A 12469-nucleotide genomic window follows, 5' to 3' on the forward strand; every position below is an offset into this window, starting at 1 on the left:
GAAAATAGTGGAGAATAAAAACACTTGATTTCACTTCTTATTCCTCCTAATTTGACACAATAATGAAATGATAAAAAAAAGGGTTTTAACTGAACAATCTGTTTTGCAGAGGCTCGTCTAGAGAAGAATATTGTTGCAACTTTCATCTTGATGATAAAGCACTTTATTCAAAGACACCCTATTAACCAAGATAATCTCATTCACTCCCACGGAGTTGCTACCCTAGGAGCCTTGTTACAGAAGGTGAGAAGTTATTTCTCATGTAATCAGTGTTATGGGTGAAATCCTGATTCCACTGAAATCCATTAGGCCATGGTTTCATTCTAAATGTCAAACGTTTTCTGAGGTTCAGACTATTGTCAAGCGAGTATCTGTGCTTGCTGGTGCATAGGAACATAGAGTTAGCATAACTAACTTTGTACTTCCCTTCTGTCTTGCATATGTACAGATACAATACATAGACTAGTATAGTATTTATACATTCTTGTAGATTTCTGAAAACAAGATATTATGATTCTTGTGAAACTTTGTCTACTTATGTTTTAAGGATATGTACTGGGACCAATGCTGTTCAACGTATTCATACATAATTTGGAAAAAGCGGTAAACATTGAGGTGGCAAAGTTTGCAGACAATACTAAATTACTCAAGATAGTTCAGTCCAAAACAAACTGTGAAGAGATACAAAGGGATCTCATAAAACTGGGTGACTGGGCAACAAAATGGAAGATGAAATTCAATGTTGATAAATGCAAAGTAATGCACATTGGAAAACATAATCCCAACTGTACATACACAATTAGGGACTTAAATTAGCTGTTACCACTCAAGAAAAATATTGTGGAGTCATTGTGGATAGTTCTCTGAAAACATCCACTCAACGTGCAGCAGCAGTCAAAAAAGCGAATAGAATGTTAGGAACCATTAGGAAAGGGATAGGAAATAAGACAGATGCTTCCATTTGAGGAGAGATTAAAATGACTGGGACTGTGCGGCTTAGAAAAGAGATGACTAGAGGATGGGATATGATAGAGGACTATAAAATCATGAATGGTGTGGAGAAAGTGAATAAGGAAGTGTTATTTACATCTTAATGTAACACAAAAACCAGGAGTCACCCAATGAAATTAATAGGCGGCAGGTTTAAAACAAACATAAGGCAGTATTTTTTTACACAACACATAGTCAACCTGTAGAACTCATTGCCAAGGGATGTTGTGAAGGCCAAAAGTATCACTGGGTTAAAAAAAAGAATTAGATAAGTTAATGGAGGATAGGTCTGTCAATGGCTATGATCCAAGATGGTCAGGGATGTACCCCATGCTCCTGGTGTCCATAAGCCTCTGAGTGCCAGAAGGTGGGACTGAACAATATGGATCACTTGATAATTCATAGACTTTAAGGCGAGAAGAGACCGTCTTGATCATCTAGTCTGACCTGTACATTGCAGGCCACAGAACCCCACCCACCCACTCCTGTAATAGACCCATAACCTCTGTCTGAGTTAGTGAAGTTTTTAAATCATGATTTAAAGACTTCAAGTTACAGAGAATCCACCATTTACTCTAGTTCAAACCAGCAAGTGACCTGTGCCCTATGCTGCAGAGGAAGGTGAAAACTGCCCAGGGTCTCTGCGAGTCTGATTTGGGGGGAAATTACTTCCTGACCCCAAATAAGGCAATCAGTTAGATCCACCAGCCAGACATTACAGTGAATGCTTTCCCGGGTAACTCAGAGCCTTCCCCATCTAGTGTCCCATCTCCACCCATTGGAGATATTTGCTACTAGCAGTCACAAATGGGCCACGTGCCCTTGTAGGCAATCTCATCATACCATCCTCTCCATAAACTTATCAAATTCAGTCTTAAAACCAGTTAAGCTTTTTGCCCCCACTGCTCCCCTGGGGAGTCTGATCCAGAACTTCACTCTTCTAATGATTAGAAATCATCATCTAATTTCAAGCCTAAACTTGTTGATGGCCAGTTTTATATGCATTTATTCTTGGGCCAACTTTAGCCCTTAACATAACTCCGCTCCCTCCCTGATGTTTATCCCTCTGATGCATTCATATAGAGCAATCATATCTTCACTCAGCCTTCGCTTGGTTAGGCTAAACAAGCCCAACCTCCTTACGTCTCCTTTTGTAAGGTAGGTTCTCTATTCGTCTGATCATCCTTGTAGCCCTTCTGTACACCTGTTCCAGTTTGCATTCATCTTAAACATGGGAGACTAGAACTGCACACAGTATTCTAGATGAGATCTCACCAATGCCTTGGATAATGATAACAACACTTCCCTATCTCTCCTGATGTATCCTGGGATTGCATTAGCAATTTTTCATGGCCCAATCACATTGATGACTCCTAGTCATAGTGTTCTGTTCACTCCCTCTGAATCATCTGGCACTGGACACTGTTGGAAGACAGGATACTAGGCCATTTGGACATTTAGTCTGGCGCAGTATGGCCATTCTTATGTTTTGCTGTGTTTGTTATAGATTTCACAGTTCAACTATTTAAACTAGAACAAAAATCAGATAAAAATTTCTGTCAAAAATCTTTAATTCAGATGACAAATTATTGAATTATTTCAAACAGCTGTTTGGTTTAACAGAGTTGTTGTAAGGAAAGCAAATACTGTATTGTTGTGCAAGACTAGGGAGTCGATCTGATTTTAAATATCAGTTTAATAGAAAATGCATATGCTGCGCATTAAATAACTTACTATTATATCCCCTGTACCCGTCTGTTTGAATTTTAGGTGCCAGGCAGCTTGATGGATGTGAATGTACTGATGGCTCTGCAGTTATTGATAGAACAGGTCTCTGTGGAAAAAAATGTGCAACTTTTGCAACAGATGTATCAACATTTACTTTTTGACTTTAGTATCTGGAACCGTGGAGACTTCCCTTTCCGGATTGGTGAGATCATACAACTTGAGATAGTTATGCTAAAACACAGTACCTTTGCTCTTCATAAATCCCTGTCTAGGTTCTAATGGAAAGCTTTGTATCTTAGGACATATACAGTACCTTTCCACAATCATCAAAGACAGCAGGAGGCTCTTCAGAAAGAAGTATGGAGTGCAGTTTCTACTAGACACACTCAGGATTTATTATGGGTATGAGGTTTATGCTCCTTAATTTGTTGTATGCTATTGTTACCTTTTTCACAAAAGACCAGGCAGAAAACATGAATTAAAAGTGAGAGCTCATCAAGTTTTTGAGTTTAATTCTCCTTTGCCTAAATTACTACTTTCCCTTGACCCCTGTCTTAGAACTAGACTGTAGCAAGCTCCGGGGCCAGCTCTAGGCACCAGCAAACCAAGCACGTGCTTGGGGCGGCAGAATTTCAGAGGCGGAATTCCGGACACCGTTTTTTTTTTTAAAGCAGCAAAGAGTCCTGTGGCACCGTATAGACTAACAGACGTATAGGAGCATGAGCTTTCGTGGGTGAATACCCACTTCTTTGGGATCTTCAGGACAAGCTTTCACCCTTAGTGTGATAGGCTTACATCAATTTATATCTGCTTGTAATTTTCAATGGTGTCTTCAAGGAAAATGGCTAGAGATTTATTTATAAAAATGAAAATTGAAATGCTTTTACATTTCTATTTAGATCGTAAGCTCTTTCAGACAAGGACCATCTACTCCCTAGCATAACGGGGCCCTATTTTTGGTTGCCCGTTAGGCACTACCATAATAAAAATGCTTAGTAAAAATAGTAAGTCACCAAATCAGGTTTAGATCCACATCTGGGGGTTTATCAGGCTCCAAAACCCAGTTCTGTTTTAGGCTACTCCCACTTTGTCATCTTGAATATCACTCCAAGGATAAGATAGCAGGGTTACTAAAACAAGTAGTGGAAGTATTAGCAGAGTGATATTTATAAATCATAAATTGTGTAATGCAAGAATTTTTTTTTTTTTTTTACTGACCTTTTTTCCTTGTCTGTGTTAGTAGTGGCTGTAAAGACAGTGACTTAGCTCCAGATGACCTCAGAACAATACAAACATTCCTATATGGACTGATCAAATATTTCCTAAGCAAAGGTGGGACACATGAAGAAATACAGAGCATCATGGGATATATAGCTGTGACCAGTGAAGAGGAACAGGTATTTAATATGGCAATAGTGAACATCTGCAGTTGCTTCCTACCTTTTAGTGTTTAGGAGTTTTGACCATAGCTTTGATGAAAGAAAGAGACAAAAAAAGATGCAAGCAAAATCTAATGCAGCATATATGTTACTACTTTGTAGTTGTGACAGGCAATAGAATTAAGCCCGTTGTAGAACTGCATAGGGGACTGTGCAATGGGCAATACTTTAACTGATGATCCTATTCCTTTTTCTCTGGTAAGCATGCGAGTTGGGTAAAATGCAGTGTGATTGGATATCAGTATTTTTCTAAGCCTGCATAAAATGGAGATAATTGGACTTCATTGCTCTAAAGTTGTAATGATTTATTTTTCTGTTTATATTCCATTGATATGGTGGTTGGTTCTCTCCATTCTCCCTCTCCTCTGCCCTTGACTCTCTTTTTCCCTCTCTCCCATCACAAGGTCTACCCTGGTTCCTTCCCAGTGTCTGCTTCCTACATTTCTGCTCTTGTGCTGTGTAGCGTTGCTGGCAAAAGTCCTGTGACCAGGCTGACTTCCTCCATTACAAATCTGTTTTCTTTTCTTCCAGTTCTGCCATCTTCCTAGCTAAAGTCTTCTTCACCAACTTAATTGAATCTCATACCCACAATCCCAACTGACTTTTTAGCCACCTTTTGACTCACTCCTCAAACCCTCCCTTCCCCTCTTCTTGCCACCATTTCTCTTTCTGCACAGGATTCTTTCAAGAGAAAGTTGACAAGATGATGTGACCTTCACCTTCCCCTTGGCTGATTACTGATGCAGAAGTTTCTCATCTGCTCTCCTTGTCTAATGCCTCCACTTGTCCCAGTGATCCGTCCCATCTCCTGATCTCCCTTGTGCCCACTCTCATTCCCTGTTTTACTCTTCTCCTTAATCTCTCACTCTTCTTTGGCTCTTTCGTCTCTCAATACAAACACGCTTTAGTCTTTCCCATTGTAAAAATATCTACTCTTCACCTTCACTTGCCTCTCCAAAGCCCTATCTCCCTTCTCGCTTTCATCTCGAAGCTCATTGAGCAAATTGTTTATAATCACTGTCTGGAGTTCCTCTCTTCTGTGTTTGTTTGTACAGCACCTAGTACAATTGGGTCCTAGGGCCACTAGGCTCTATGGTAATACAAGTAATGACAAATGCTCAGTTTAAGCCTATTTTGTTTACAGTTTTATGCAAGTGCCCTCTGTGCATGTGTGTGTATATATTTAGGAACAGCTTTACAGACACTAAAGCTGATTGTAAATATAATATGGTTGAAAGGGGCATTGAGACTATTCTGAAAATGTGATGTAAGATGCTGTATTTAGAGGGAAAATAGGATGTTTCCCCTTGAGTTGGGCATTATAGTCATGGTTACATGGATTATGGGTTTTATTTAGGTGTGTGTTTTTATTTCATAGCTCTGTGGGATTCTTGATATACTCTTCAGCCTACTTCATACAAGCCCAACCCGGGACCAGCTTTTCTTGTTGCTTTTTGAACCAGGAAATGCTGATATTCTCTATGCTCTGTTACTGAATCAGAGATATTCTGACAGGCTAAGGGAACTTGTTTTCAAGGTAATACATTTAGTATAAGTTCTTTAATGGTAACTTTTGCAAATGTATGATCTCTTTCATCTTGAAATATCTTTGGCAGTTAAACCCTGTTTTAAAATGGATACAAATTTATGTAGAATATATTAATTTAGCGAACCTGCTTATAGTTATTCTTTAGTAGTAGTACGCAGACTAGAAATTATAAATTCTTCACAGTTGCTACTTACTGTACTTTTCATAATGGAAACTGCTGTCTTCCAGTGAAGTAGAATATTTGAAGATTTGGTATCTTAAAGGCAGGTGCTCTTTGATCTTTAATGTTTGTATTAGTATTTATGTTTTGGGGGCATATTTCTTTAAAAAATTATGCACAGACAAATTATAATTCAGACTCTATTAATAAGATTGCTTGGTATTTGTATATAGAAGGCATGTGTAATTTTCTGTACGTATGTGATTTATGTGATCTTTCTTCGCAGATTGTAGAGCAGATGCTGAAATGTACTAAAGTCTATGAACGGAGTAAACAACGTATGAGACTCAGAGACGTGGGATACTCTGGGCTAGGGCTCCTTCTGAATGAATCCCCAGTTACCATTTCTCTTATTAAAAATCTTCTTAACCAAATTCTGTATGCAGGTAATCCAAGACACATTGACAGATTGCCTACTAGTATTAAATCCCTGCTGGATTTTTTTTTTTAAGACAAAAATGTTTGATTATGAATTATTCCCTTATTTATTTTAAGCCTCCACCCCCTAGTCTGTATAGTGGTGATGAAAACCAATCTACTTAGTAAAGTTATTCTATTCTAAATGTGCTCCAGGTTAACACATTTATGCTGATGGTTTCAATTTACTTAGTGTTTAAACATAATTTCTTAAAGGTGAGCTGCAAAACAAACTTACATTTGTCCCATTTACTAATCCTTGATGTATAAAGATGGCCTCAAAGGTTTTTTTTCATTTTTTCCCCTGCTCGTATGATGTCTGTTTGTTTGTATTCCCACCCTGCAGATCCTGTTGTGAATTACAGAGACCTCATAGCTGTGGTGCACCTGTCTCATAGAGCAGATATAAATGTTAGAGTGGCCATCTGCAAAAAGGTTAGTGTTCTTAAAAACAGGAGGCCATTTTACCTGTTGGCAATGACGTGGGGAGCTGCAGTGCATATATTAGGGGTATATGATATTATGTTAATTTTAAATTATGACTCATGCTAATAATGTGAATCTCTGATGAACCTGACCTGCTGTTTGTACTCCACGTTACTGTATTATCAGTAATTTTTAAACTGTTCTACGTTCTGTGATTGTCAAATGTCATATTTTCTACAGAAAGGAAATACGGAACTGTTTTAATGACCGACTTCTCTCAAATGATGTTCCAAAGGTCATGAACAGAGGTTACTTTCAGAATTTTACTCAGTTATTTTAAGAGAACATTTTCTGTGTTTTTTTTGTTTTTTTTTAAATTCATTTCTAAAAAGGTAGGTTGTGAGCAGAGGAAAGGTGCAAGGCAGAAACCAAGTTTAGTGTGATCCTAAACTGGTGGTGGTGGTGCAGAGAGAGAGAGATGGAAGAATGAAAGAATAAAAAAGGAAAACAGTAAACCTAACCACTCACCATTCATCCTGGATATTTTTGCTAGTCTACGACGACGATGACACTATTGGGGGGTCGTCAGGGCTTGATGTCGATCCAGGAGACGATGGGCCAGGCTCATCTGCTGCTGGTTGTTTTTTCTTGAAAAACATGGTGATCGGCAACTGTCGCTGTTGTCTCTTGAGCTGCTCAAACATTTCTTGATACTGTCTCAAATTGTCCGTAATACTACGTGTGATTTTGAGGCTTTGTTCCATAGAGGGATCGTATTCAGAAATTAAATCATTCAAGTGTTTCGCTGCTTGGAACACTTCAGCAAATTTATGAAGATTCCAACTTGCTGGCTCTTCCTGTTCGTCATCATCATCTTCCTCTTCTGTAGACGATTTTATCAGTTCCTCTAACTCTTCGTTAGTCAGTGTTTCTCTATGGCTCTCAATTAATTCTTCAATTTCTTCCTCAAGGATGTCGACAAAGCCATCACCACCCACTTGCCTGGCTACCTGAACAATGTGTTTCACTTCTTTGTCAATGGTCAGGAAACCCTTAAAATCATTCACACATTCTTTCCATAGGTTTCGCCAACATGCATTGATTGTTTCAGGCTTTATTGCATCCATTGCCTGTTTAATATAAGTGATGCAATTGGCAATGTTGAAGGACTTCCAGCACTCCATCACATTAAGATTGGGATCAGCATCCATAGCGCTACATATCCATGAGAACGTAAGCCTCGTGTATGTGGCCTTGAAACAGCGAATCACGCCTTAGTCGAAAGGTTGGAGGATGGCGGTGGTATTGGGGGGGAGAAAGACGACTTCAACGTCATTATGCGCAAAGCGGAGTGCCTCGGGGTGGCCAGGAGCATTGTCTACGATCAGCAACACTTTAAAGTCAAGTCCTTTCTCTTTGAGGTACCGCTTGACCTCCGGAATGAAACACTTGTGGAACCAATCCAGAAATAATACTGCCATCACCCAAGCCTTTTTATTTGATTGCCAGAACACAGGCAGGAGATTTTGTTCTTGCCTTTTAGGGCACGGGGATTTGCAGCCCTGTAGAGCAAGCCCGGCTTTATTAAATGCCCAGCCACATTGCCACAAAACAACACAGTCACACGGTCTTTAGCTGCTTTGAAGCCAGGGGCTTGTCTTTCTGATTTTGAAATGTAAGTGCAGGTGGGCATTTTTTTCCAGAAGAGCCCAGTTTCGTCAGCATTAAAAACTTGTTCCGGAAGATAGCCCTTTTCATCTATGATTTTTTTTTTAAGTGTTCGGGATAGGCTTTTGCTGCCTCTTCATCGGCAGATGCAGCTTCACCAGTAGTCTGCACGTTTTTGAGGTTGAAGAGGTTCCTAAAACTGTTAAGCCAATTCCTTCTCATCAGAAGGCTGTCCCTCTTCGGCGGGAGGTTTGAACAGTGCGTAGAGGCTAAGAGCCTTTTCTCACAACGTGTTGCCATCGATAGGCATGTGTTTACGGTTCATTTCTTCCAGCCATAAGTTTAATGCCTTTTCAGTTTTCACTAAAGTTTTATCACACACCTAGCTTGTCACCTTAGCAGTTATTGGAGCACTTGATGCCACAGCTTGACGAATTTCTCTCTCTTGAATCTTGATGGCACAGATGCTAGATTCGTTGCGGCCATATTTACGCACCACGTTGGAGACCGACATACCGTCTCTCAATAAGTCCAACACAGACAGTTTTTCCTCCAGCATTGGAACAGATCGCTGTTTCTTCGATTGAGCACCAGATGAAGTAGTTAGCTTGCGTTTAGGGGCCATAGTGTACGAAAAATACGTATCTTTAAACACTAGAATCACACTCAGCGCGGCGAGATGCTCACACTATGAGAGGCACGCGGGAACTGAGACCAACTGAGAGAACAGCAGATTCACGTCTCCCATTTCACTATCACTCCGGGGCATACGCTCATTGCGCACATATAGTTGAATTCGCGTAAGTTAAATGCGCGTATGATGCGACTCCACTGTGTGTGTGTGTGTATATATAGCACCATTATTTGTCCTTTTTATTCTAGCTCAGCTGTTTCTAATCCGATATATTTTGTAATTTGTTGTATTGATTTTGTAAACCAGTGTTCTGAATATGGATATGTGTTGTGGTGTATGTGACTGCTTTTTGTGGAAATAGTTGTAAAAGGGGGCCTAAGAGATGGAAACATTACCGATGTGCTATAGTTAGCTTTGTACTTTATTTCAATATCAAGGAAACTTTATTTTTGCATTTAGTAATAAATTAATAGGGGGGGGTTGTATTTTTTTTAATCGTACATTGTTAGCTTTTAACAAGCTATATTCTATTTCTTACCACACCAATCATTATTTTCTTCATTAAAATAAGATGTAGGTTCAGTAGAATAAAAGAAATACGTGCAATTTTCAAAATGATTGTATGACTGTCTGATGTCTAACTTTGTTTTCTATTGTAAATGATTACTATTTGATTATCTTAATTCATGCAAAATACTGAAGATCCATACAAACACGAGAAAGTTAAATATGTATTTCACTTTCTCCTGTGAAGAATTATCTATAGCTCATATGTGCTGTATGCCTATTGACTAATTTATATTACAAGAATTTTTTCGCAGAAGGCATAAAATGTAATGGAGTACGAAATGTGTGATTAAAGGCTAGAATGACTGCAGTTATGTAGCAAAGATTAACGTGTACATGCTTGGATATTTAGCCTGACCTCTTGTGCTCTCTACAGGTTTTACAGCTTTTACATTCCCAGCCAGATGCAGCACAGCAGATTTCTCAACAGTTAGCCTGGCAGGAGACATTGGTTAGACTATTCCTAAAAGAAAACTCCGACATCAGGAATGGACTTAAAGAGAGCAGGACTGACTCTACAAAGGAAGATGAAAAAAAAATTCCTCCTGAAGAGCTTCGGAAATGCTATCCTGATCAGACAGAGGGGGGGAAAGCTGGTGGCTTTGCCTCAGTTAATGGTTCATATGATCAGTGGAGCGTGGAAGACAGCAAATCTTTAGATGTCACCAGCTGTTTTTCTGGTACGTTGCTGGAAGGTACTTCCATGGAAGAGATGACTTTCAGGTCAGAGGATCAAGAAGAGTTATGGCACAGTAATCCTTCACATTTGCGTTTAGATCTGTCTAGCGTGGACTCTTATGAGCTGGCTGATAGTGGGAATCAAATGACAGATAGCCTACCCAGCACACCGTCACCCATTGAAAATTCAAAGCCATTCTCTGGTCAGCCTGACAAAGAATCAAGCGTCATCAATGATATGGGATTCAGCGTTGATCTTTCGTTATTTGAAAACCAAGGAGTAAGTAATCCTCCCCATCCTGTCTAAACATGTATAATTCACAGTACTTTTAATTCTTTTAAAATACCCTCCCGAATTAGATAGTTATGCTGTTCTCCCTCTAACAGAAGAGCGGATAAAGCAGCTCATTTGCATTTGGATATCAGTGCTGTTTGTGGCAGAATAAACATCCAGCTTTCAAGGTTGTTTTTTTAAGTTTGCTGGCTGAAATTGTAACTTTATTCTTTAAATCAAAGCTATATTGGAATGACCTGTATCATCCTCATCAAGGAAAAAGTTGTGCTATGGCCAAATCAGTGGTACTAAGACTCCAGTCTAAATTCTTGCATAGAAAGTAAAGCAAATATTAATTTAATAATCTGGACTAAACATCATTGCAGCATAATTTTAGGTTAATGTTTTCATTTAGTCAGTGGGCAGACTCTTTAGGCTACAATGTTAAAGATGATGAAACTTTCCAAGCATTGTGTACTGTAACGAATAACAAGCCTCTTTGAGGCATTCTGAACTATGAAGAGTGTGAATTCCTTGATTGTTTCATAGGGATCTGAAGAGGAGCTCATACAGTTGCTCACAGATGTCCTGCTCTGTGTGATGTGGAAAGGTTTAGAAAGGTTTGATGATGCTGTCTGGATTGAGAGGGGGCAGGTGTTTTCTGCACTGACCAAACTGGGGATATCTAATGAGTTACTGCAACCTTCTGATGAAATAAAACTCAAGTGAGTATAGTGTCATGACAGATTTCTTCTTTTCTTTTGGAGGGGAAAGGGAAAAAAAGATGGAATCAGAGTTACATTAAATCCTGGTGAAAGACACTTAATTGATTTACTTTGATCCCCTTCATTCTCATGCAAGTATGATCAGACGTATATCTACACATCTGTACCTATTTATAAATTGAATTTATTTGACAGAACTTAAAATTGTATGTCCCTGATTTTTATGAAGATCACAATCTCCTTAATCTCACTGGTTTACAGAGTAGAAGACTGTAATATCACTACGTACACTTAAGCTCAGTTAAATACTTTATGGGATTTTTTTAAAAGCCACTTACTCTTAGAACATGTGATAATTACTTTGGGATTTTGTTTTCCATTCAGCTTGCTAGAGAAGATGCTGGAATGGACAGTCACTGATAACAGAGACACAAAAGCTCTTCCGACACATGCTGAAAATGCCTTCCGGCTCCTGCTCATTGTACAGGACTTTCTACAGGCAGAAGGGCTAGTTAATTCAAACTTATGGACAGAAAAGGTATAGTAGCTGCCTAATGGAAACTCTCCTAAATTTATATAGGGGCTGAGACATTTATGAAAGAGTTGTCAGTTTGAGTAATGTCACCTTTTTCTTCAATCATATGTAGGACCCTACCAAATTCACGGTCCATTTTAGTAAATGTTAGTGTCATAGGATTTTAAAAATCATAAATTTCATTATTTCATATATTTAAATCTGAAATTTCACAGTGTTGTAATAATAGGGGTCCTGACCCAAAAAGGAGTTTGGGTGGTGGGGTCACAAGGTTATTGTAGGGGGCTTACAGGGGGTACTGCTACCCTTATTTATGCGCTGTTGCTGGCGGCGGCACTGCCTTCAGAGCTGTGCGGCCAGTGAGCGGCAGCCGCTGGCCAGGAGTCCAGCAGAAGTTAAGCATAGCATGGCATGGTATTGCCACCCGTACTTCTACACTGCTGCCTTCAGAGCTGAGCCCTCAGTCAGCAGCCGCCACTCTCTGGCTGCCCATCTCTGAAGGCAGCAATGCAGAAATAAGGGTGGCATGGTATGGTATTGCTACCCTTACTTTTGTGCTGCTGCTGGCGGGCCGCTGCCTTCAGAGCTGGGCACCTGGCCAACAGCTTCCGCTCTCCGG

The 12469-nt window shown here is 39.5% G+C and overlaps 1 protein-coding gene across 1 annotated transcript in view; it reads left to right on the forward strand.

Annotated features, from left to right (window-relative positions):
* NBEAL1 (neurobeachin like 1) overlaps positions 1-12469 on the forward strand; it is a 145922-nt gene that overhangs the window by 92235 nt on the left and 41218 nt on the right. Inside the window, exons 20-29 of the mRNA XM_024206509.2 lie at positions 110-243; positions 2761-2920; positions 3018-3120; positions 3959-4115; positions 5536-5694; positions 6153-6312; positions 6690-6778; positions 10015-10596; positions 11140-11315; positions 11700-11853. Of these exons, the coding sequence (XP_024062277.1) occupies positions 110-243; positions 2761-2920; positions 3018-3120; positions 3959-4115; positions 5536-5694; positions 6153-6312; positions 6690-6778; positions 10015-10596; positions 11140-11315; positions 11700-11853 (1874 nt within the window). The remainder of the gene's footprint in view (positions 1-109; positions 244-2760; positions 2921-3017; positions 3121-3958; positions 4116-5535; positions 5695-6152; positions 6313-6689; positions 6779-10014; positions 10597-11139; positions 11316-11699; positions 11854-12469) is intronic.

This window comes from Terrapene carolina, unplaced genomic scaffold, assembly GCF_002925995.2.
Source record: "Terrapene carolina triunguis isolate 2854851 unplaced genomic scaffold, T_m_triunguis-2.0 Scaffold62, whole genome shotgun sequence".
NCBI lineage: Eukaryota > Metazoa > Chordata > Testudines > Emydidae > Terrapene > Terrapene triunguis.